We start from the raw sequence: 25630 nt of genomic DNA, 5'->3' as shown, positions 1-25630 counted from the left end.
GAGAGCCGACGGCAACATTATATTGGCATTACATCTCGAGAGTTTCTGACTGACCTCTTACACCTCCTTTCGAGTGGGAGTCCTTCACAAACATTGCGTGCGCGTGACCAGCGTTGGGCGTTGAACTTATAGCTGGCAAGGGGAGTGTCCAAACTCGGGCAGGAGGGGGAAGGTGGTCAAAAGGAAATCCACACGAGCAGCAATTGTTATAAAATAAATTACTGTTGGTTCCGCATTGGTTACTTGTTTTTTTTAATTGCTGTAATTATGAGCAATGTGTATAACGTTGTGTTGCATTTTGGAGCCTGCAGTTAATACAAAAATAATTGTCAAAGGTCAGATTTTTTTTTTTTTTACAATATAAAATACAATCGTAAATGGCTCGGAATGTTTCTTGCCGTCTTTGTTGTTGCTAAACTTCAACTAGAATTGCGTGAAAGTAAATGGGAGTAATAACGTGTGCAAGACATATTTTTACAATGTTCTAAACGCATTGATTACATATTTTTTCCCTTCCTCCAGAAAAGGTTATAACAGCATTGACAATATTAGGTTATCTTAACCCAAATAAGGTTATCTTAACCCAGATAAGATTATCACAACATCGAGCGCTTTGCAGAACCGACTATTACGCTCAATCGGTTTGGTTTTCGTCTATACACTCGAGTATCGTTATACATCGTGCAAACAAGTGGACATGAATGAAATCGTTGAGAGTTTAGTCCGTGTCACAGCACAGTGGGCAAGAAACATACAACTCACACGTCGCGTCATCACGGTTAAACATTGCTACATTGCGCTACGGGGTTTGTTAGCTTGCTTGTCGTGCAGTGTTACCACGATGCATTGCGAAGCATGCGTACTAGGGAAGCCGCATACAAGCACAGTTCTGATACACGCAACACAACTCTTCTTACATTACACGGGGAGCGGGGGGCGGGCGAGGTGCAGAGACAAAGAATAACCATTGGTACAGGCACAATACCTCGGATATAAGCACACACACGGCTTAGTTTCTCGCTCGATATTTTCCAAAACGCTGCTACAAGCTGGCTTTTGAGTAATAATCATTGGCACAAGGCACTACCACGCAGCGTACCACGCATATCCATCCCTTACTCCTATGAATGGGTTTATGCGAATGTAGGCACACATTGGGGACGTGAGTCGCGATGCACCGCTGTGGCTGTAATTAAGGCCTGGACATCAGCACAGCTGCACTTGCTCCCAAGGCTCTTGCCGTATCCCGCTTCTGATGCATGCTGCTGTGTGCGTTGCGTTGCATTGTGTTGTGCCGCTGCTGTTGTGCCGTGTAGGGTCCAGGCGTGTAACGATTCCCGGTACCTCCGATTAGCTCGATTGGCTATGTGCGGTGCGAAAGACGTTCAACATAAATGTACTACATACGTTCAATTCAACAATCGATTGAGTTTTTTTAAACATTGTGATCAATGGTAACGCCTCAATTTGATGCATGGGTCATGTTATTTATTGATCGATGGACCTTATTTTTTCCAAATGAGAACTCAGTGGGGGTTGGAGCGGTGGCATAGTGGTTAGCGCACAGCATTATTAATTCCTGGCCATGGCTAACATCGATGAGTGACCATCCGCAGCAGTCCCACGTCACCCTTCGCCAACCCACACTTGACCAGCATGAAGTATGATCAACCCCCCCCCCCCCCATTTCCACGAATGACACAACCTGGGAAGGCCTTCATCTAGCAGTGACAAACCCAGCAAAACTTCAAGTATTATTTGTGTGTTGTTGTTGCTAGGGCGATCCATGCATGCCATAGGAAGTATATCACTCGAACAACCCAAATTCTTACGCACGTAATACTTCCCGGACCGAGTGATTACGAGCCGACGTTGGTCGACAAATTGCTACACCCCCCAGGCAGATTGTACGGCGCTACTATGATCGGAGGCTAAAGTGATGAAGCGTGGCAAAGCAAAACATCGCTATACCAAGCCCTATTGCAAAACACACCATGCAGCCCACAGCACCCCCTCCAACCACCATAACTCAACCCAGACCGCCTTAGTTTATCAATCTGCAATATCCGGAATGCTGCAAGGTTGCCATGACAACAGGGGTTGTTGGCGTAAGGCACTATTACGAGAGTAGAAGGTGCGCCTCTCCTTCAGAGCCCTATATTATCGTACCAAATATTCCTACAATTCTACAAACAGCCTTAGGACGAGCTGAAGCGAGATGGATGTGGCGTGACCGAATTAAAACAGCGTACCGTACCGTTCCGGGCCGACGTTAAACACTGGCTCGTTCCCCCTAACACTAAATCCCATCTCTCTCGCGTTGACCCCAGCACCATGGCACCGAATGTTCGCGTGGCCCTTCCACGAATTGCAGGCCAACGTATGGCCACGTGCGGCTCACGGGCCCCTCTTGCTCGTTCTTCATTCCCCGGCATCGCGAGATCGGCCGCGGCGTGTCCAGCCGCTCCTCACGGATCATTGAGCCTCTCCTGTTGCCGCTTCATGATAGCGGCCAGCTCCGACTCCTTCTCCTGTCGTTCGTACACAACAAAGACAAAGATACCCCGTATAGCCTTAACAGACTGCTTTGGCCAAGTGCTGTTGTTGACGAGTAGCACCCGTGAAGGCCGGCATGGCGAGCGGGTGGGTGGCCAGCACCACGCCCGGCCCGGCTTTGTCTCCCCCATCGGCTATTGTTTATACACACCGCAACTTTGGTACTCATTCGAGGCTGGGTCGACCTAGAGGAGGCCCGGACCAGTTCAAATAATCGTCACTAGTGTTCGATGACCGCGATCGGCACTCAAACCCGAGTTTGCTCGTTGCGCAGCGAGCTAACCGCTACGCCACCGCTCCAAAAGATCCCCTGTGAAGCCTTAATAGATTGTTGGGGCAAGTGCTCTTAGCGAGCACCTACGAAGGCCGGCACGGCACACGAGGGGGTGGGTGGCCAACACCACGCCCGGCCGCCTTTGTCTCCCCAGTGGTGATGTTTACACACCACACCGGGTACTCATTTGAGGCTGAGTCGACCTAGGGGAGGCCCAGGACCGGTTCAGATAAACCTCACTGATGTTGGCCGTGAGTTGGAATCGAACCCGGGTCTCCAGGATCGCAGCGCAGCGCGCTAACCACTGCACTACCGCTCCCCACCGCTCCACACACGTACGCACACACACACACAAGTACACGCGCACGCGCGCGCGCACTCGCACAAACACATTCCAAGAACGTTAGCTCATCGTCATGAACTGTCTGGGGCAAAGAGCTACGTCAATGTTGGTAATGCACCGCTAGTGGGCCTGTCTAGCCAATTGCCACGGCTGGCCCCCTTTGTCTCCCAACTGCTGATATAGACACACGCGCACCAACATACTCCAAAATGTCAGATCGACCTAGTAATCTGTTGGGGCATATAGAGTTACTTTAAGGGTTGGTACTGCACCTCGAGCGGGCTGCGTAGTCAACGACACACATGTGTCTGTATTCTGAACTCCTTTCACACCCAACCACCACTGATATAATAAACAAATCTTGCAGAAGATTCACATGGTTTTTTTTTGGCTGATTCGACACAGGGTAGAGTCAGGCCAGTTTTTGACATTTGTGGCATGGAAACAAAGATTCCCCCATTGTAGCCATCGAGACTGCCGGAGCAAGTGCAATTAGCGAGGATCTACTATTTGGACCGACACGACATAACAGGGGGTGGTGGTGTAGCCAATGCTATACCAAGCCACGTTTGTCTCCCCGGTTCTGATGTTTTACACAATGTAACAGATGCTATTTTTTTTTAACTGGGCTAGCCAAGGGAAGAACCAGAACAGGTTCTGGTATCAGTGCCAACTCGCGGTACCCATGGTCAGGAATCTAACCCAGGCGAACGTAACACAACACGGGCATCAGGGTCACTGCAGAGTGCGTGAATCACTGAGCCACCGCTCCCCACACACGTGACGCTGATGATCCATGATGATATTGACAGTGATTATGATGATTACGATGATGGCGGTGCAATGAAAATAATGACGAACACAACGACCATTACAATGACGGCATTTACCGTAGCGGTGATGATAATGATGACGGCAGTGATAATGACTGTGACAATGATGACAACGATGATGATAACAATGATGATGATTGCGATAACGTTGATGGCAGTGACGATAATTCTGACAATGATGACGACGACGATGATGATGACGTAGATGGCGATGACGTCGATGGCAGTTATAACAATGATGAAGACGATCCCAACAACAACAACGATGATGATGATGACAGTAATGGAGCGGTGGGGAGAACCCAGCCACTCACGTTCACCAGGGACTTCTGGATGGTGATCTGGCTGTAGACGCGGGAGGCGTCCTTGTCGCACACCATGCGGATCTCATCCTTGGTGAGCGCGAACAGCTGCTCACCTGACAGCACCCCGAGCGTCTCCACCGTGCTGCGCACCAGAGGGGCATGGGTGACGAGGGTGACAGGGTGAGCGGGTGAAGGGTGAGTGGGACAGGGTGAGTGGGCGAGGGTGAGCGGGTGAAGGGTGAGTGGGACAGGGTGAGCGGGCGAGGCTGACAGAGTGAGCGGGTGAAGGGTGAGTGGGTAAAAGTGAACGGGTGAGTGGGTAAAGGTGAGCGGGTGAGGGTGAGTGAGTGAGGGTGACAGGTTGAGCGGGTGAAGGTTGAGTGGGTGAAGGGTGGGTGAAGGGTGAGCGGGTAAGGGTGGACGGGTTAATGGATAAGGGTGACAGGGTGAGGGTGAGTGAGTGAGGGTGATGATGATGAGCGGGTGAAGGTTGAGTGGGTGAAGGGTGGGTGAAGGGTCAGCGGGTAAGGGTGGACGGGTTAATGGATAAGGGTGACAGGGTGAGGGTGAGTGAGTGAGGGTGATGATGATGAGCGGGTGAAGGTTGAGTGGGTGAAGGGTGGGTGAAGGGTGAGCGGGAAAAGGTGGACGGGTTAATGGATAAGGGTGACAGGGTGAGGGTGAGCGAGCGAGGGTGAAGGCTGAGTCGATATGGGTGAGTGGGTGAGCGGGTAAGGATGAGCGTGTGAGGGAGAGAGGGTGAGTGGGTGAAGGGTGAGCGGGTGACGGTGGAGGTGAGGGGTGATCACCAAGAGGTGGAGCGAGTAATTTAATAATTCTGGTACAGGAGCGACCCCTCGTGGCTGGCAGGGTCGTGTGCGTAAGAATCGACTGCGTTTTTTTTAAAATAATCGCCGATGACAAAAACTGACATTAAACAATTTTATTTGATAAACATGTTTTGGTTATTTTACCAGGTAAGGGTCACTGAGCTGTATAGCTCCTTTACCGAAGTGACCTGGCCACAAATGATAGCTCAACGAAATGGCTTATTACGTAGAAATTGATAGCAGCCAAATACTCTAAATGCGTGTTTCTAAATGTGTGTAGGGGGGGGGGGGACCGGAGGACCTGGAGAAAAATCCACGCCACCACGGGGAGAGAGAGACACACACAAACTCCAAATATACAGTAGCAGGAGACTGGGTCGGGATGGAACCCATGACCTCCTGCATACCAGGCGAGGGAGTTAACATCTCTTAGCCACCATGATGATGATGAGAGAGACACACACACTCCAAATATACAGCAGCAGGAGTCTGGGTCGGGATCGAACCCACGACCTCCTGCATATCAGGCGAGGAAGTTAACCTCTCCTAGCCACCGTGATGATGATGATAGAGACATGCAAACTCCAAATTTACAGTAAGCATCAGAGTCGGTATCGAACCCACGAGCTCCTGTATACCAGGCGAGGGAGTTAACGTCTCACCACCGTGGCGCTCCATTGACACAGCAGACAGAGTAAAACAGTGCGCACATCAGCATGAGCATTTGCAACACAGCAGCCCATGATGCGTGGTGGCCACGTGATGAGCACGTGCACCGCGGAGATGGAGCAATGCAATCGGCTCAGGCGGAGGCACTATATGGATTTTTACATGATGATAATAATGAGGGTAGGAATAACAGGAAGACGATGGGAAGCCTACATCCAGCAGTGGATCGATGACGGCTAATGATGATAATAACGAGGATAGGTTCGGGAGGCCTTCATCCAGCAGTGGAGTGATCACGGCTGGCGATGAGGGCCGGGGACAACCAAAAGACGACGACGTGGGGGAGCGAGGCCTTCATCCATCCCGCAGTAGCACGTCGATGGTGGCCGTCCCGATGATCGACGGATCGTCGAGCGTGGGGGGGGGGGGGGGCGGACGGACAGACGGACGGACGGAGGGGTCAAGGTGACGAGGCGGCACCACTCACAGCTCGGAGAAGCCCTTGGCCTGGAGGAAGTTGTGCACGTCGCGCGGCCGCGACTCGTTGGTGATGCTCAGCTGCTGCTCGACGGTGGTGGGGCGCACGCGGGGCCGCACAGTGGTGGCGCTCCGCCCCAGGGTGAGACGCGACACCAGCTCGCTCTGCATGATCTCCATTTGCGAGTCTGAGGCATCGGACGTCGCCGTTAGTGGAACCCCAATCCAGCCAACCCCCCGGATGCATGAAAGCGACGTGCTCGGGTTGAAAAAAAATCAAACGACGTCGAAAAAAGTTACAAATAAAACTCAGCGCCTCTGATTGGCGTGATTGGCTGCGTACGGTGTGAAAGAAGTTCTACATGCGCACAACACTTTGGCCTTGAAAATAAAAAAAGTGTATAATAGGCAAACGTTTTGGCAATGGTCTTTTTTCGCAGGGCCATTGCCCAGAACGTCGCCCGTTCTATACCTACACTTGAAAGACCGCACACGCTGCGATTGATGCTTGTGTTTATTTGTCAATGGTGCTCCTGCACAACTTCCAACGCAGCAGTAGCCGCATCACCGGATAATGATCTGCTCCTATGATGATTCCGAATCTGAGCCTCGTCACGGCTAGAGGGGACGATGGCCAACTATCAAGAAGAATAATAATAGAGGAGTGGCAGTCAAGGAACGGAACGCGTCTTACAGCACGCCCACCGAGGAGACGGAGGGATGAAATCAGTTCTTGTGCAGGTGCTAGGTGGATTATCACGTCGCAGGATCGTCAGCGTTGGTGGTGGCTTGCGGAGGCCATCAACAAGCAGCGCGTTGGCCATGGCTGATGATGATGATGAAATGTTTAATTTTAATCAACAATGACCGAGCTATTGCTGCTGACGCAGGTGACGAAGATAACGCTACTGCTACAGCTCATGGTGATACCACTCATGTTGCGACGCCTGCTGACCATGCCGCTGCTGCTCATTATTATGACGACGTCATCGCCGCCGCGGAGAGGCAGAGTGGGTCGTGTGGAGGAGAGTCGCGTCACGTAGAAGTGGCAGCGATCGGCTGAACAAAATATCCCGACTTGAGAGCCGTGGCCATTACGAGCTCTCGTTCCGCTCTCGTTTTTTTTGGTATTTTTAGCGCGAGCGTTAAAGTCTGCGACCATAAAATCCAAACAACTTCTCCACCAAGAGCGTGCGGCTATCTATTTTTAACTCTCGCCGTGTCTCTGAAAGCAGATATGGAAATTTGCGTACGGTCACCGAGCCTCCACGAAACTTTGCATTTTATTGTCCGAATTTGCATTTGAACTCCAGGGCACTGGTAAATCGCAACGCGAGCCCTGGTCCTCCGGTATTTTACACGCGTCCGCATTACTGAGAAGCTCCGTATTTTTTTATTGCCCCTACTCTCAAGCCGCACAATAAAACCACGCCGGACGCGGGGGGGCCCCCGGCTCGAACCGACTTCGGAAGCGACAGGCGAGTGCTGGCACGTTTCACTGCACGCACAGCGAGCGGGCACGCCGTCGTAAAGGTCGCGAGTTTAAATCCATCATCATTCCGGGGGTAGATATATATTTTAAAAGTGCCACTTCGTGGGGGAAAAGTCAAACGGTGGTTGTTCTATGGCAGTGGTTCTCCGAGGGTGGCCCCCGGTAACACTGCTGGTCTGCGACAGTCCTCCGGGTGCTCCGAGGACTGTGATGCAAACGCAGGTTGATCCGGACAATAATGTTTCGGGCATTAATTAATATTTTAATCGTGATATTTAATAAAAAATGTAACTAAGTTTAACTACCCTCATTGAACTACCCCTAACCCGAACATTTAAATGCCTCCGTCCCCCCCCCCCCCCCCCATAATAAATATTATAGCTGCGTAAAAAAATCCGGTCATGTGAGTTCTTTAGTATGACTGGTATTTAGAGAGAAGAATGAATGTGTTTTGTCAGCAAGTGGTGGAGGTGGGGGGGGGGGGGGGGGTGGCTGTGTGGGCCTCTGAAATGTTGGCATCGGCCGAGTGGTCGCTGGGCCACACTGAAGAGCGAGAGGCCATTGCTCCAGACGGTGCTGTTATGGCCTCCACCAGCCCGCCTCTCGGTGGAGGCGGCCATACCACCAGCAGTGGCGCCAGCAAGCGATGCCAGGGCTGGGCATCTCCCTTTCACCATTTAAGTACCACTCTGTGGGGAAGTCAACGGCGGTTGCCCTGTGGATAGGGCTCGCCGCCGCTGGAGGGACGTGCGAGTTCCACCACTGGCTCAGGGCCAGCAGGTGAGGAGGGAGAATGTAGAGAACCGTGAGGTGCGAACGGTATCAATCAATCAGCAGCACTGACCAAGATGCCTGTGGCGTATATCCTTGCTTCTTTTCATATGAGGACTACAGTCAACCTTCTGTCTGTTTAATGTTGAATGTGTCTGCCGCTCAGTTTGGTCATTTGTTGCTCTGATCAATCTCACGGTAATTTGCACCCAGCGGATTTGCGCTGCTGGGATTTTTATATTTAGCGTCGATTTAAAATTGATCAATGTTTGCAATATTTAGCATTCTTCGTGTGCTACCAGTTATTTTATTTACATTTACTTAATTGCTGTACTTTGTTTTATTTGTTTTTCTTTTGTCATTGCGGTGAACTAGATCGCTCATCCTGGTCTCTAGAGTCCTCGCCCGGCTAAACACCAAAATCAACTTGAAAGCCTGACCTCTTGAACTTCACCCTGATGCACGGCGCGTTTAGACGAATCTGCTGTGAATCTCCGACATCTATGACTTCACGTCTCTTGGTGACGAGGTACTCACGTTCCTTCGGCGCTTGGTTGGCAGAGGAGGAGGACGTGGCAGAGGTGGAGGAGGCGAGGGTGGAGGAGTTCCCGTGGCCCTCGTCTTCCCGAAGGCCCACGCCGTTGGGGGTGGAGAGCGCTGGCGAGAAGGACGGTGGTGGTGGTGCTGGCCCTCGTGGGAAGGAGTGCGGCATGAAGCCCCTCGACGGAGCAGACGCCAGGCCCTGCGCAGAGACCGACAGCGGCGTGACGAAAAATAATAATAACAAATAAATGTATTTGACCACGTAAGGCCCAGAAGCGACCTGGCCACGTGCTTCTCTTTTTGTTGCTCAATAATTATCCAAAGCACGCATTACGCTCAGTGGTTCTTTGCGGCACTTTTCAGCTTATGTTCCACGTTCTAATTTAATGTCTATGCTTTTGATCCATCTGCCATAGCAGACCGTATATGCACCCGAAACTAAAAACTAAACTTTTTTATTTTAACCAGGTAAGTAAGGCCCACTGAGCTATATAGCTCTTTTTCAAAAGCGACCTGGCCACAAATGAAAGCTCAACAAAGTGGCTTATCGTGTGGAAATTTACAGCAGCGAAATATTCTCAACGCGTGTTTCTTAATGTGGAGGGAGAAACCGGAGACATGCAAACTCTAAATATACAGGCGTCATGGTGGGGATCGAACCCATGAACCTCGTGTATACCCGGCGAGGTAGTTAACATGTCGCTATATAACGTCACGAAGCAATCCTTCCAGAGCTGCGTGCGGCTCCGGAGCTGCAGTTTGCCGACCCCTGGCTGAGGAAGCGAGAGAGTAAAGACAGAGAGAAGGGAGGAGGAGGAGGAGGAGGGGGGGAAGGAGAGATGGACAGAAGCAAGACGGACGCAGAGAGAGGCGCGAGAGGCAGGGTAGCCACTTGCCATGGCGCTGGGTGCGTAGGTCGTGTGCAGCGGTGCCCGGGCTCCGTGCTGCACGTGGGGTAGCACGGGTTCGTACACTGTGGGCGAGCTGTAGTCGGAGGGCGGCAGCAGGGGCTGCCCGGGAGGAGCACCGCCAAACCCAAACGGCTGATGATGCTGCTGCTGCTGATGATGATGATGCGGCCCCACGTCCATGCCATTGGCGAACCCGGCTGGGTACATGGCCTGCGGCCGCACCACCTCGTTCCGCGAGGCCGCATACCACGGCTGCTGGCGGGCGCCGTAGAAATCGGCGAAGTTGGCCGGCTCGTCGTGAGGGAGATGAGCTCGCAGCTGCTGCTGCTGGTGCAGCTGCTGGTGAAGCTGCTGGTGCTGCTGCTGGTGCTGCTGCTGGTGCTGCTGCTGGTGCGTGAAGGCCCCGAGCGGGCTGGGTGCGCCGCCCGGCGCCTGCTCCAGCGGCAGCATGATGTTGGAGGGCACGTGGCCCAGCTCTCCGCTCTGGTTGCGCACCTTCCACCACTGGCGGGTGTCGTTCAGCACCTGGGGGGAGGGCGATCGCGGACCGTCGAGACGAGAGCGGCGCCGCCCGTCGCTCGTGATAGGAAAAGCGCACGGACCGCGGCGCTGTGGAAGCCGCCACGCTGCCCGTGGGCGGTCGAGGTAGCCGTCACCTGACTTGCCCGGTAATGGCAGAACAGCAAGTGGATTCATTTCCATATGTAGTCCATCCATACGGGGACTTAGTGTTACCACCCCCTTGCACGTGGGGGTTTTCTCCGGGTATTTCCGCATGCGTAAACACTCATTAATGGAGTTGGCCAACCGTAATGATAAAGGGCCGCAGAGCTTGGACAATTGTCGGCGCCGGCTATGGCCTCTGCATCATTCTCTCTCTCTCAAAAATTGAACAAAATCCGTGCGTCCGGTCCATGGAGGCAGACACCGCACTCCTGAGTCAACCGTTCAACAAGACCTATGCGAGGCAGCACCAACCTCCAGGATGTCGTCCTTCTCCACCGAGATCTCGTTCTTGTTGCGTGCAGTGAACGTGTACGAAGCCCTGGCCATCCTCTTGCTGTGAGCATCGTCATCTCTACGGGGACACAAAGACAAAAATCCCCCCCGCGGAGCCTTAACAGACTGTTGGGGCAGTTGCTGTTAGCAAGCACCTATGAAGGTCGGCATAGCACACGATGGGGTAGATGGCCAGCACCACGCCTGGCCGAATTTGTCTCCCCAGTGGCGATGTTTACATATCGCAACAGGTACTCATTTGAAGGCTGAGTCGACCTAGGGGAAGCCCAGGACCAGTTCAGAGAATCGTCACTGGTGTTGCCCGTGAGCGGGAATCGAACTCTGGTCGCCGAGTTCATAGTGCAGTGCGCTAACCGCCACACTACCGCTCCCCACACAAAACAAAAAAACAAAGATCCCCCATATAGCCTTAACAGACTGTAGGGGCAAGTGCTGTTAGCGAGCACCTATGAAGGCCGGAACGGTACACGAGGGGGTGGGTGGCCAGCACCACGCCCGACCGCCTTTGTCTCCCCAGTGACGATGTTTACACACCGCACCAGGTACTCATTTGAGGCTGAGTCTACCTAGGGGAGGCCCGGGACCGGTTCAGATCATCGTCACACACACACAAACACACACACAAACACACACACACAAACACACACACAAACACACACACACAAACACACAAACACACACACACAAACACCCGTGCTGGTAATCGTCGACACGTGGGACTTGCAATCCACAGGTGGGCGGTTCGATTCAGTTGGGACGAACGTTTCTCAAATCCCCCCGTGCTGCCTCTGTCCACCCAGTGGTGAACATTGGCCCACCACACTTAAGTGTGATCGCTAGATCGTGTGCGGTGGGGTAAAGTTTGAGTACCGCCAGCTCGCCAAAGATATCCAACCAGCATAGACGAGAAGGCCAAAACATCCCAGGAGAGGGGCTGTCTAGAGCTCCCCCTAGTGGAGGCTTTTCTGCCGGCAGTGGCGTGAGCAAGACATTGTAGGCCTGCTCCTGGACTGATATTCGGCATTTCCAAACAGAAGTAACATTTGGGAATATTGGTTCCCAAAATGCATGCATTAGTTTGTGACTGTGGGAATCTTTGTTATTTACAATGTGTGTAATCTCTCTGCATCATATGTCAACGTTACATTGAGGCCACTGGTCCAAACAAAACTTGCCCAGACGAGACCGGACGAGAGACAATGCAAACGGGAGGGTAAAAACGAGACAGACAATAAGATGACCGTGGCCACGTGCATCGAATCGTTTGGAGGGAGAATAATCGGCAACGGCCGTGAAAACAACTCACCTGAAGCCCGGAGGAGTCTGAACATTTTCACGTTCCTGGTGGGAGACACACAAACTCCGCGTCAATTTAACCCTCGCCCCACGATGACAGCGACCAGCTCGTGTCCCTTAAACGTGCAGACACGCACGTCTCCAATCGGTCAATCGAAGGGACTGAAGCTCATTGGTCTCACAGGTGGCGCATTAGGCGGTTGCTTATTGATATGCCTCAAGTGGCTATGGGCTTTATCACAGGAAGTCACGGGCCCTCTCCAGCCCAGGGGCTGTAGGTTTTCGACCCCTGGCACAAAGGAGAAGGGGGAATGCGGGACCATCGCGGGGCTAACGAAGGAAGTGAGGGGTTGATGGAGGAATCGAGTGAACGACAAGGCGATCAAAGGGATGACAAGCGAGATTGAGCGGATGACGGAGGGATTGAGAGGGATGATGGATGGATCGAGTGGATGATGGAGAGATCGAGGTGGCGATGGATGGATCGAGGGGATGACAGAGGGATGGAGTGGATGACGGCAGGGTGGATTAAGCGGATGATGGATGGATCGAGTTGATGACGGAGGCAGCGAGGTGATGACGGAGCGATGAAGGTACCGTGATGGGGAGTTGGGTCTCCGGAGCGATCCTGCGCGGCGAGGAGGGCATGGGGGCGGCGTCGGGAGAGTCGTGCGCGTGGGCAATAGGAGGGACATTGAAACGCTCCGGCTCCCAGTTGGGGAAGCGTGGGATGTAGGACGGCAGGGGCTTGTCTGCCGGCCACTCTGCCCTGCATGGATCAACATCATCACCATTCAAGTCGTCGTCGTCATCACCATCACCTATTAAATGAAATTATCATCAGCAGGAGCGGCAGCAGCAGCTTCTTCAGCACGCCAATCGAAGCTGGCTGTTGTAATCGCCTGCGAAACGTCGCACTCGAATTGTAACCGTCGTGGGTTTACTCTCCAACACAGCGGTGTGCTGAAGTAGTAACAGACTCGCACGTTTTGTTCACGTGACAAACCTTTACTAATTGGCTGTGTCGGTTGGGTGGCGCTACGCCTCTCTAAATACAATTAACGCAGAGCCGCTTGTGCGCGCGTTCCGAGATTCAGAGGTGAACGGGACACCACCCTGCAACTTGCAGACGTCTCGGAACGCGAAAGGGTTCGTTGGCCGCGAGTCGGGTGGAGGAGGGGTGTACGAAACAACATTGTACATTTCGTGTTTGAACATCTTAACGCCTTTGGAACCTCCTTTGCCACTAGCAAAATATGATGATTGGTCTTTTACCCTTTTATCTGGCAACAAAACTGACACATTTTTTTTTACAAGGAGTCATGTTTGCATTGACAACAATACCTGCGGTCGGAATGCAAACAAACAACATAACTCTGATAATGTATGCTGTCTCGGGTGTGGACCAACCAATTTCAAGGAGAGTGCCAATACATTATCAGAGTTATGTTTTTTGTTTGCATTCCGACCGCAGGTATTGTGGTCAATGCAAACATGACTCCTTGTAAAAAAAAGTGTCAGTTTTGTTGCCAGATTAAAGGGTAAAAAAAACAATTATCTTAACACCTGTTTGATTGCCAGAAAGGGTAAAACCTATTCTTATCTTTCATCATTTTGTCTAGAAGGTCCCGCGATGTAGCTGCTCACCCTGACACTGGTGAGACGAGGCCAGGGAACGTCACAAGGCGAACAGCACAAAGACGACGCCACTATCAGGGCATTTGTAGCTCGGGGTGAGCAGCTACAAAAACAAAACTGGACCATTGTTTTTGCCAGAATCAAAGTGGTTTGATACTGACAAAAAAATGTCCAATTATGACATTAATTGTATCGATTCTGCTCATTCCATACCATAATAACATCAAAGATACCGGGTTCATCGTAATTTGCGATTTCATTACTGTGCCAATCCATTGCCGATCGATCCACGGATCGAGTAATGATTTGGCAGCGCCCCCCCCTCCCCCTTCATTTTGATTGGCTAACATCAGCAGGTGCGGTGATTCCGTCGCAGTCCCGCTGTCATTGCCACCACAGGTGCGCTTCTCACCTGGTGACGCTCCAGGCGTTTCCCAGCGAGAGCCACAGCTTGCGCTGCTCGGGGTTGGTGCTCGTGTTGAGGATGTCGATGGCCTGGCGCGTGAGCAGAGGACTCGCCACGCAGCGAACCATATCCAGGCCGCCGCACGCGTGCAGTATCTGCGCTCGTGCCATCGGGAGAGGCGTTCGTTTCGTCAAATGCGTTCGTTCGTAAGCGCGAACTGACCGTTCACATACGCGCCAACCCCTTATCGGTGCCTACCTTGTTACAGGCCAATTCAGACCTTATTGGTCACCCCGTGCCCTTATAAATTCTCAACGTTCATCCTAGAAAGTCCCATCGCAAGGGAGAAACAGACAATACATTTGTTTTGCCCGTATGGGAATGGCTGTATGCCGTATGGGCCTGAAAACTCGAATTCCCCGCACAGGAATACGGGTAATCCGTATGGGTTGACAGGTATGCGTTCAAGAGTTTTCTTGTTCGTCACTGATGTATATATGTGTACATTCATTCACTCATTTGTCTTAGCTGGTGTTTTAGCCCTGGTGCCCTTCGCAACCGGCTGAGAGTGGCGGTTGCAAGTTGCGTCGTAAATGTATGATGTAAATAAAAAAACATAAAAATATAACTGCGACGAACAGGCACATGGCTAAGGAATAAAAATCAAGGCATAGAATTGACGCTCACACAAGCGACAGAGCGTCTTTCATTGGGTTTTCAATTTTATTATCCCGTAATGAGTAACACAGTCGCACACAGAGACACAAAGATAAATGCACACAGACACAGACACACAGGGACAAAGTCTGAGTTTTATACAGCCAGGACGGCTGTTGACCGAGCCTCATGCCAGTGCGTTCTCCTCCCCTGCAGACCACGTGTCAATTGGTATAGCGATTGCCTGGTGATTCATGCCGCAGTAAGCACATTAGCGGCGGGCCAAAGAATGCATCGAACGTTTGCAATTGACCGCGAGCTGCGTGCGATAACCGATGCCGCCGATGCTTGGCGATTAAAAAAAAAACCTGAAAAATAAAAATTGACGAGGTTAATCTGTAATGCGGCGGTTATAGCCCCGTCACACGCCGGCTTTTCTTTAACAAAAACAAATGTGGTGCCTGTTCTGTAACTCACGACGGATTGCCTATGCCTAATCTCAGACAAAACTCTGCAGAACAATGTTCCGGTAATAGTTCTGGCACGTCACATCCATGTCGGGTTCATAGGAATATAAGGTACAATAATATGTATATACACAGTTTTACAAAGATACTAATATAGGTTTGTTATAGACAGGCGAATTTCTTGTGTGACAAAGGATTCATTCAAAAGGTGGGACTGGCATCTCCCCAGTTGGCTGAAAGTGGCTCTCATCTCTTAATAATAATAATTCACATCCATTAGTCGATCACTCCCGAGGGGCGGCACGGTTGTAAATATAATGAGCAAAACAATCATTCGGCTTGCCGTGTGGCACAGTGCTAACTAAAGAAAACCCTATTTTTTTTTAGAAGCTACCTAGCCACAAATGATAGCTCAACGGAGCGGCTTAACATGTGGAAATGTATAGCGGCCAAATACTTCAAACGCACGTTGATTCTAAAGGTGGAGGGAAAAAGTGGAGGATTTGGAGAAAAATCTACTCGACCATGGGGAGAACATGCAAACTACAAATATACAGATGTCAGGGTCGGGATCGAACCCACAACCTCCTGAATACGAGGCGAGGTAGTTAACACCTCGTGACCGTGGCACCGTAACCAACCAACGAGGCAACCGCCACAACTATAACTACCCGGTAACGAGCTCACAATCACACGCACGTATGCACACATACACACACCCACACAGGCTCCCTGCGTAGCCTTTAACAGACCATTGGAGCAACTTTCTGTTGACGAGCACCTACAAGGGACAGCATGGGCTCAAGGGGATGGCGTGGTCAGCCAGGACCACGCACGGCCACCTTTGATTCCCATTTGCCAATGTTTACACACCGCAGCAGGTACTCGTTTGAGGCTGAGTCGACCTAGGGGGAGGCCACAGGACCGGTTCAAATATCCGTCAATGATGTTGGCCTTGGGCGAGTGTGGAACTCAGGTCGCCAGGTTGGTAGCGCAGCGTGCTAACCGCTGCACGACCACGCACTTGTACGCGCACGCTCGCACGCAAGCGGCTTTACAGTATCCAAACATAATTTCCAAGGACTTTAGCCCGTTGCTTTTCATGACTCACCATCTGCAGTGGTGGGAAGAGGCTGGTTATCATCTCCTCTGCGCTTGGATTATCAATGATTCCCTTCAGTCGGGCCTGCACGAACACATCGTTCAGTCAGAGGTTTAGCCGACACGCTTTCAATCGGTGTAAATCACTCGCCGTGAGACATACACATCAGAAATGTGATCGTCGGTGAAGTAAATGGAACGGAAGCTCGCAGCGCGTGGGGTGAAGCGTCGGACCAACGATGCCGCGGTACACCTCGAATAACACGACCGAAGAGCCGTGCAGCACAGCAACCGCGAACACCTACGTAGGTGTGAAGCTCTAATGCTTGGGATTACAATGAGAAACAAAATTAAGGAGCACGTGGTTCAGACATAATGTGCAGGTTAGATCCATCATCGTATTGAGCGTAAAAAAAATATGGCCTTAAGCAGGACGATGAGAGCACACCCGTAAGTACAACCACCGCAGAGTGTCGCAATTGGCTCGCGTGCAGCTGCTCGGCAGAACAATGCGTCGCGAGAGCGTGAGAGATGAGAACGGCATGGGGCAGGCCTTCATCCAGCAGTGGGGAGATCATGGCTGATGATGATGATCACAATGATGCTGCTGATGATGATGAAAATATATAAATGTGCGATTTCAAAATAACTGATTCATACATCCACAAGTCGACGTAGTTTTTAAATGGCAACCGGGTCAAGGGCAAGCAGGGGGTGCCGATTTTTTGGAAAATAAAAAACGGGGGGGGGGGGGGGTGGGAAAGGGGCCAGGCGGTTCACTCACCAGCAGGTTGAACCCGTACTTGAACTTCTGCAAAATGTCAACAAACTCTTCGGGCGGAGGGGGCTTGGAGCGCAGCGTCAGGATTCCGTCTGTCCCACGCAAGAAGGGAAGAGTATGGAGATGACTGTTGTGGATGGGGGAGGCGGGGAGGGGGGAAAAGGTGGATAGGAGGCAGCTACGCCCAGAGCTACTTTATGTTTGTCAGGTTGGATGGTGATCCCAGGGCTGTAATAATTTTTTTTCAAATTCATGTCCTTCCCTTAACTGTTTCACCACTGCCCGTGCCCAATGCCAAACAACTAACACTGCTTTAAACATTGAGTTATTGCAGTTCTGGTTTTGAAAGGCGATTTTAGGAATTTGTAAAGCTAAATCAAAGTTAAAAACTAATAAAACTGGTATTAATTTCAGCGTGCAGCCCGTGGCAATGCACACACTCATGTAATGGCTTTGATTACCAAATAACACTAGGATTTGACGTAGGATTGCAGTATTCCATTTCACCCATTTATAAAGCAGAGGGTATACTTGGGAACTGCTAAAAAATGGAGGCCGTGGCCCTGCAACCATGGTCGCCTACCTGTCCAGGTTTTGACTTGTCTAGGTTTTGACCTGTCCAGGTCCAGGTCAAAACCAGTCAGAGGAATGATATCTGATATCTGCGTTTCGGGTGGCAGGAGTTGATAAGCACTGAGATCTGGTCCGGGTTATTGCGCTGAAGCGTATCACAGTGGAGATGCCCGGTTTTGATAACAGACCTCGTGCTGACTGAGACTTCTCTTCGGCTTTCGTCGACAGTCGGTAGCTCCCTAAAGCGCCCGCGTACATCGAATAATAGCCGGGTGCACTGCTCCGTCTCCCTGCAAGTGGCACCGTCCCTTTAAGTTGTCTCAGGGAATTAAAAGGAATGTAAAGCTGCCTGCCAGATGTAAAATAATTATGGTGAAATATAAAACGAAGTGACGGTAAAATGGCGCCGTAAATCACTTCAGGAACCGCGAAGCACTTCCTCTTTGCTGGTGTTCCAGGAAGTGCAAACTAGCTGAGCTGTGTTCTACTCACTTCCTGTCAATTATTGATTTTGTTAGTAAACAATGGATCACCAATACCGTCTTTGTTGTCGTCCTCACTGTCGTCAGTATCAGCAGCATCCTTGTCATCTTCATCATTATTACGAACAACACTATCGTCATCGTTGTTGTCGTCATCACTGTCATCATCATCATCATCGTGACCATCTCTACGCTCAACAGTTGGCACCACCGCCAATGTGTGTAGAGTCCCTGGGTGGTGGCGACAATAACGACGATGGTGATGACTATGGCTGCTGTCAGCGGTCTTTGCGTCTAACCTCCGTTCTTCTTCTTCTTGCTGCGCTTCTGCTTCTTGCGTTTGCCCAGCTCGTTGAACGCCTGCGCCGCCTTCTGCAGCTTCGCTACGAAGCCCTCGATCTCGTCGAAGAGGTGGTTCAGGATCTCCTACTCGATCGCCAGGGACATGCACCGCCGAGGGTAGAGGGGGCGGTGGGGGGACAGAGACAATGGATATCAACACCGAATCGTTTAAGTTAAAGGTGCAGCCTGGCAATTACTTTCTCACGCCAACCGCTAGCGAGAGGGCCTCCATTCGAGAAAGCTCCATAGAGAGTAGGACAGTGTCATTCATCGCAAGGCCCACGGGCCACTGGCGGCCTCTAGTGGCGTTTAGTGCGGCCCCTGACGTGCAGCCTCCGACAATACACATCATCGTGCTGTCAAACCTCCAATGGTTTCAAATGTGTGGTGGCCCATACCCTGATGATGTCTTATTGGCGAAAGTGCCCCGCCCCCTCCCCCCTCTGAAAATTAGTGAAGAACGCTGTGGTAGGAGGAGTCCTAAGCTCCTTAAAATGAGCGCTGAGGCTCCACCCAGACGTCAATGTCAAACACAATCCTGGTGGGTTTTTTTAATCGCCATTGATTTGTCGTTACCGTATCTCGCTGCACACGTTTTTGCCTAAACTCCGGCACGTCCTCCAGCTCTTGCTCAAGATCCAGACTGTCCCTGTCTCCTGCGGGGTGGGGGAGAAGCCAGCGGCCACATTACTTCTGGATACAGCCACATTTGCAAATGTGATTTCTAACTTTGATCATTACCTGCTGTGTATCGATAGTTCAATGTTAATGTACCATTTTATAGAGGGGTCTACTGACTGTGTGGTGTTATCTTGGTGTGGTCTAGGGCTGTTTTGCTGTTGTTTTTGTTGTCTTGGCCAATTATGATAAATCGAACGCATACAATGAATGAATTCAGTATTTATTCATATTTAGTGACTTGCTTACCATTTTCGCTATTTTTGCACTCGTATCGTGGTGTTTGTATTGTTTGCTGTTGTAACTTGCTGACCTGCTCATACTGGGACATCTATAAAAAAAAGAGCTTCATAGCTCATCGGATTCCTCCTGCAGGCTAAATAACGATTATGATTGTGATGGGGACCCAGGGCTGTTATACTTCTGTGGGGCCCCTCTTTTCATATTTGATTCCTTCCCTTTGACCGTTTCACCACAGCCTATGCCCAAAAAAACAATCCTTACTGTACATTGTTATTCACCTTGGTTATTGCAGTTCTATTTTTTACATGTTATACGAATTGTAAAGCTAAACCAAAGTTAAAATATCTATGGGACCTGTTTACCAGCATCCAAAATAATGTGGTTTTCACACCTGATGATGATTGCTTGTGTTGCAGTCCAAACGTCGTGAAAATTTAATTGTTTTATATTTGTATTATTTTATTGTTTCCCTTCTACGTGACTTTACCGAAAGAACCAAGAATATATATTATCTGTTATAACGCGATTTTCCCCAAAATGCATTGATCTTCTTCGGGAACGCAACTACCGCCGTTATAGGAGCACAGGCTGTAGGTGAACCCGCCTTCCAGACTTTAAGCCTCCCCAAGACTGAATTTGAGCAATGAAACCACGCCGCACCTTGATCATTCGGGAACATGTTCCAGATGGCCACCTTGCTGCGCGAGTCCACCTGGGTGAGCGTGGGCGGCGGCCGGGGGGCTGGCTCACTCGTCATCATCGTCGAAGCGGGGGGGGTCTGCTTTTGGGACATTTCCGGTTCTCCGTGCGGATCCCTGGGCCTGCGAGAGGAGCGGACGTGGGGTGAAGGGGGGAATGGGGGGGACGCCAAATGGCGAGCTCACGGCAGGAACTACAATGTGATGATTGAGACAAACGCAAATCGGATTTTGTACAGAGGGCTTAAAAATGTGGCCGTTATATCAAGACGGTTTAAAGAGACAGTAAGATATTGTTTGATAGAAGCACTCAGTCATAGGTCTTCTATATGTGTGTGAGTCTGTAGGTATATGGATAACTTTGTGAGTCTGTGGGTCCCTGTGTGGGTATATGGATCACTTTGTGAGTCTGTGGGTCCCTGTGTGGGTATATGGATCACTTTGTGAGTCTGTGGGTCCCTGTGTGGGTATATGGATTATTTTGTGAATCTGTGGGTCCCTGTGTGGGTATATGGATCACTTTGTGAGTCTGTGGGTCCCTGTGTGGGTATATGCATCACTTTGTGAGTCTATGGGTCCCTGTGCGGGAATACAAGTATCTTTGTACGAATATGAATCTCTGTTAGTCTTTCGGTATTTATGTTAGTTTATAGGTCTCGGTGCAAGTTGATACAACGTGGACTTATACGGAGTCTAAATGCAGCTGCATCTCAAGACACTGTTCAAAATCTGCGATCATATTATTATTATTTTATAGAGAGAGGCAGTCAGTCTCAATGCGGGTTCCAAACTCACTTGTTCACTGGAGAGCGCGGGGACCCAGACAACACGTGGTCCACGTGCTTCTGTATGGCCATGCCCTGGCAGGGAAACACACAGACGACATTCATTTCCTTCACAGTAATTGTCTAAGCCATTTGAGTGTATGCTAGTCTGAAGAAATCCACCTAAACTGCTCCATCCATCGATCCGTGGAAAATCCTATTCTTTCACGAGTAGTTACTCTCCATTATCTACACTCGCCCACTGTAAAGGGGAGTTATCCCAATGTGGTGGCATATAATTCCCAATCATCTGCGTCTTTCAGTGGACGAGAGTCACGTGGAAAAGTTATCCTGGAATGGATGCAACTCATCCCACTGTTTTCGGTTTCCACGCATGAGAGGAGTGACCCACAAGTGGCGGGAAATTTATCAAATTATCCGCGTTCATCCACGGATAACCGTGAGTATAACAGGAGACGAATCCACCGATAGCCTATCACATAGCGCTTTCCCCCCACCCCACACCCCCGCCGTGGAAAAGAGCAGTTTCACTCGACAACAAACACAACAACAACAATGTCAATATATGTGCCGTCTAAATGCAACCGCGGCTCAAGACGCTTTACAGAGAAACTGCATGAGGTTTGGGAGGAGAGTTGCAGCGAGATGTTCTGAATAATTAATAATACAAATCTAATTTATATCGCACCAAAATGGAGCAAACATCTCTTAACGCGGACACTAACAGTTGATTAAAAAAAAATACCGTAGATTAAGCTCTGTAAGGCAATGTGAGATACTCTTAAATATTTCTAGAGTTTCAGACTTCCTGTCTTTAACTCGCGCTCGTCCCGTAGAGACGTCCGGGTTGCTGGCTTCTCACCTGCACGCGCCCGCACTGGAACAGGTAGAGCTCGGCACACGGCTCTGAGGGATCGTGGCAGATGAGCGACAGGATGGGGTCTTCCGACGACATGCCGGCCATCGCCAGGCAGCGCTGGATCGTCCGGGTGGGGAAGTTCTCCAGCTCCTCCTGGATGTTTTTTTTTTTGTCATTCCCGCACACAATCATGAGGGATCACGCGGTTGCCCATCGACGGAGGATTCACAGGCGGCGACGAATGCGGTTGAAGTCTTGAGAGAGAGCGCTTTTGGCATTGTCCATCACGCCCACCTAAGGCCCGTTTGGAGGAGGGCCTAAGGCCCGTTTGTTGTTCGTTAGGGGCAAGCATAAGATGTATAAGGGCATTTCCACTAATTAGGTGACCTCACAGTAAAAATCTCAAAATTACCCTCTTAATACTTACAGTGTAATTTTGAAGGTAATTACCTATAGAGAGTACAACATATGGCTTCATCGTGGGATAAGTCAGTGGTTTGACACACACGAAGTTATAAACACCATCACCATCCCAGCGTGGATGAGTCAGTTATGTCCTGCCCTTTCACTTCCCTGACATGCCCTTACCTGCCATGCCCCTTTTCTTCCCTGCACTACTGTTCTACCCCCCCCGCCCCCGCCGCCACCCCCGTGCCCTTTCCGTGCCCCACGCTCACCTTGGTGTCCTGGTCGAGAAGCTGAATGCCCTCGGCCGCCACGCGGAGGCTCACGTCCTGCGACCACAGGTGCCCGGTGGCGGCCAGGCGCCGCATGCGCTGGACGCCCTCCTCCGGGGAGCGCACGCCCTCGGGGCCGCCCATGGGGAGCGACACGAGGTGCTGCCCACGTTGCCGGGTGGAGGGGGCAACAGCGGGGGTGCGGCGGGGGGCAGGGGTGGGATGGTGGAGGAGGGAGAAGAGGGTAGCGGGGAAGAAGGAAGGGAGGTAACCAAATCATTTAATACGATGATGATGATGATAGCGCGAGGCTGTGTTTCACAGGTGGGGAGATTCTGTCGGTACGGGGTGATTTTAAATTCGGTAATTTTGGGGGGATACATTTCAAATTGGTCAAATTTAACGGAAACAACTTTGAAGCGGACAGCGTGCAGTGTTTATGGGTCATGCCCTGCGGCTCCATGGATTGCTGCATTGTAGGGCCACGAGGGACGGCAAGGGTTTTGGGGAGACCATCTAGCGATGGGTAGATCTCGGCTGGCGACAATAAAGCATCCGCATATGCACACACACGAGGAGCAGCAGTAGTATAGTGGTTAGCATGCTGCGCTGCAAACACGGTCACCCGAGTTCCTTCCAGCAGTGGATAGACGACATGCGATGATGATGATGTAAATTTTCTTCTGTCATATGGCCGATGTAGATGCAAAGCAACAACGACGATTTCACATGCAGGTGGTCAAGCCAGACAACAGCGTCAGGAGCAGTGGAGTGTATCGCTGTGATGCCTCCTTCGTATTTGTGGATCGGGGCATGATGTTAATGACGACAGACATCATCCACCTCCTCTGGTCACACACATGTCAACACCACGGTTTATTACAGTGCCTTGAGATGCTGTCTCAGTTTAACATTTTATGGGCCATCACGACCAGGTTGAGGTCGATCTTGTAAAAGAAACCCGTGTCGGCTCCAGGTCTTATCTGCTAAAAACGAACTCTTCTAAAACCCACTGCTGAGCACACACCCCGAAGATCCAAAGCATCGAGCGGCCAGCAACAAACGGCACCGTCAACGGCCGTAAAATGACAACATGAGTTCAAGCGCGCGTCTCCAACCGCGGAAGGATGTGCGTTTGGACGTTATGCAAATCCACATCGTATTGTGATTGCAAGTTCAACCCGGTGCAGTGGGGAACGCGTGACTTCAAAGTCGGTGGGCTTTTTCCGTCCACTGTCATTCCCCTGCACCCTGAACCTCGTGCCAAGTGACGACGGCTCACCTCCACGCGGTACTCCGCCGCCTCTGCCTGCACGCCGGACCCACGAGAGTACTGCTTGCGCTGCTCTGCACACGCACACACACGAAGACAAAGGTCCCCGTATAGCATGAGCAGGTTTGTCGGGGCAAGTGCTGTTAAGCGAGCTCCGATTAAGGCTGGTACGGCACACGACAGGGTGGTTGGCCAGCACCGTGCCCGACCGTCTTTGTCTCCCCAGGGCGGAGGGTTACACACCGTACCAGGTACTCATTTGAGGCTGAATTGACTGAGGGGAGGCCCAGGACCGGTTCATTGGTGTTGGCCGTGAGCGGGAATCGAACTCAGGTCGTCGGGTCTGTAGCGCACTGCGCTAGCCACTGCACAACCACTCTCCGATTAATAAAATGCACACGCACATGAATATGTACAAACACAGATGCATATGGATAGAAAGAGCGCTCTTGAATACATTAAATGTGACTAAATATATCTAAACAATTATGGGTGAGGAAAGAGCTCACCAAGATGATGAAAACACGACAGTTGGAAAAGCATCGTAGAGGTGACATCTTGCCTCATCCATCGTTGTTTTAAGAGCTCTGTAGCCTCTCACACACTTTTGGGGCGAGTTCTGTTAGCGAGCACCTATTAAGAGCTGTATGGATTGTTGCATCGCAAGACCGTTCATAGGGCTTGCGACAGCTTGGCGTGGCCTTCATCCAGCAGTGGATAAATCATGACCAATGATGATGATGCCCGTGTTGTTTCCGGCCGTTGAACGCGCGTTTATAGTATTTGTCTTCTGCAAATCTATACGTGATGATAAGCCACTTCGTTGAGCTATCATTTGCGGCCAGGTCGCTTCTGAGATGTATGGATTGTTGCATCGCAAGTGAACGGACTTGCGATGCAACAATCCATACAGCTCTTGTATTCAAACTCATTTCACTGCTCCTTCTCAACGGGATCACGTCAAGTTGTTACCCTGTGACCCTGATGCCTCCTGTATATTTGGAGTTTGCGTGTCTCTCTCTCCCCGTGGTCACGTGGATTTTTCTCTGGGCCCTCCGGTTTTCCGTCCACATTTGAAAACATGCGTTTAGAGTATTTGTCTGCTATAAATGTCCACCTGACAATCCACTTTGTTCATCTATCATGTGTGGCCAGGTCGCTTCTGAAAAAGAGCTATATAGCTCAGTGGGCCTTACCTGGTAAAATAACAAAAAATAGTTTTATCTTATCTCCCCTTAGAGGCCGCTGCTGTTGCTCGAGCGTGTCGAGGGCTATTTCTCTTGGTGGAACTGGACTGACTCACCGAACAAGTGTAAGGTTCATCTCACTGCCGTCACGCTTGGGCAAATACGCTCGCTTGCTCGCTCGCTCGCTCGCCCAATCGCTCTTGGGCAACCGTGACACTTTGCGCAACGGCGCTGCAGCGTCACTCACGGCACGCTCACCCGCTTGTGTGTGCGTGTGGCACCTGGGTCTGTCCGATGACCTCCTGACAACGGGCGTTCGACACTTCACGTGGCCTCAAAGTGAACATAGCCTGTCACAAGCGCCGTGGTGACGTCACCGCCACGTGTATGTTTGTTGAACTTCTTTCGAACCCTACGCAGCAAACCGTGCTAATCGGAGGCGCGGGGGAAGGACTAAAAAACT

General features: G+C 51.0%; 1 protein-coding gene across 2 annotated transcripts in view; it reads right to left on the bottom strand.

Annotated features, from left to right (window-relative positions):
- Positions 1 to 235: 235 nt before the first annotated feature.
- LOC116945440 (epidermal growth factor receptor kinase substrate 8-like) overlaps positions 236 to 25630 on the bottom strand; it is a 38906-nt gene continuing 13511 nt past the window's right edge. For both annotated transcript variants that reach the window (XM_076069444.1, XM_076069443.1), the window contains exons 4-21: positions 23990 to 24054; positions 22708 to 22869; positions 22034 to 22183; positions 21182 to 21246; positions 20349 to 20509; positions 19344 to 19423; positions 18725 to 18851; positions 17374 to 17462; positions 16600 to 16674; positions 14371 to 14519; positions 12918 to 13089; positions 12331 to 12365; positions 10983 to 11082; positions 9990 to 10529; positions 9088 to 9292; positions 6298 to 6475; positions 4321 to 4453; positions 236 to 2531 (exon numbers count right to left, since the gene is read on the bottom strand). In XM_076069444.1, the coding sequence (XP_075925559.1) occupies positions 2469 to 2531; positions 4321 to 4453; positions 6298 to 6475; positions 9088 to 9292; positions 9990 to 10529; positions 10983 to 11082; positions 12331 to 12365; positions 12918 to 13089; positions 14371 to 14519; positions 16600 to 16674; positions 17374 to 17462; positions 18725 to 18851; positions 19344 to 19423; positions 20349 to 20509; positions 21182 to 21246; positions 22034 to 22183; positions 22708 to 22869; positions 23990 to 24054 (2549 nt within the window). In that variant the 3' untranslated portion in view covers positions 236 to 2468. The remainder of the gene's footprint in view (positions 2532 to 4320; positions 4454 to 6297; positions 6476 to 9087; positions 9293 to 9989; positions 10530 to 10982; positions 11083 to 12330; positions 12366 to 12917; positions 13090 to 14370; positions 14520 to 16599; positions 16675 to 17373; positions 17463 to 18724; positions 18852 to 19343; positions 19424 to 20348; positions 20510 to 21181; positions 21247 to 22033; positions 22184 to 22707; positions 22870 to 23989; positions 24055 to 25630) is intronic.

Source organism: Petromyzon marinus, chromosome 24, assembly GCF_048934315.1.
Source record: "Petromyzon marinus isolate PM22_M1 ecotype Great Lakes invasive population chromosome 24, UKy_Petmar_22M1.pri1.0, whole genome shotgun sequence".
NCBI lineage: Eukaryota > Metazoa > Chordata > Hyperoartia > Petromyzontiformes > Petromyzontidae > Petromyzon > Petromyzon marinus.
The sequence above is the reverse complement of the archived record's forward strand: the minus strand, read 5'-3'. Positions and strand labels throughout refer to the sequence as shown.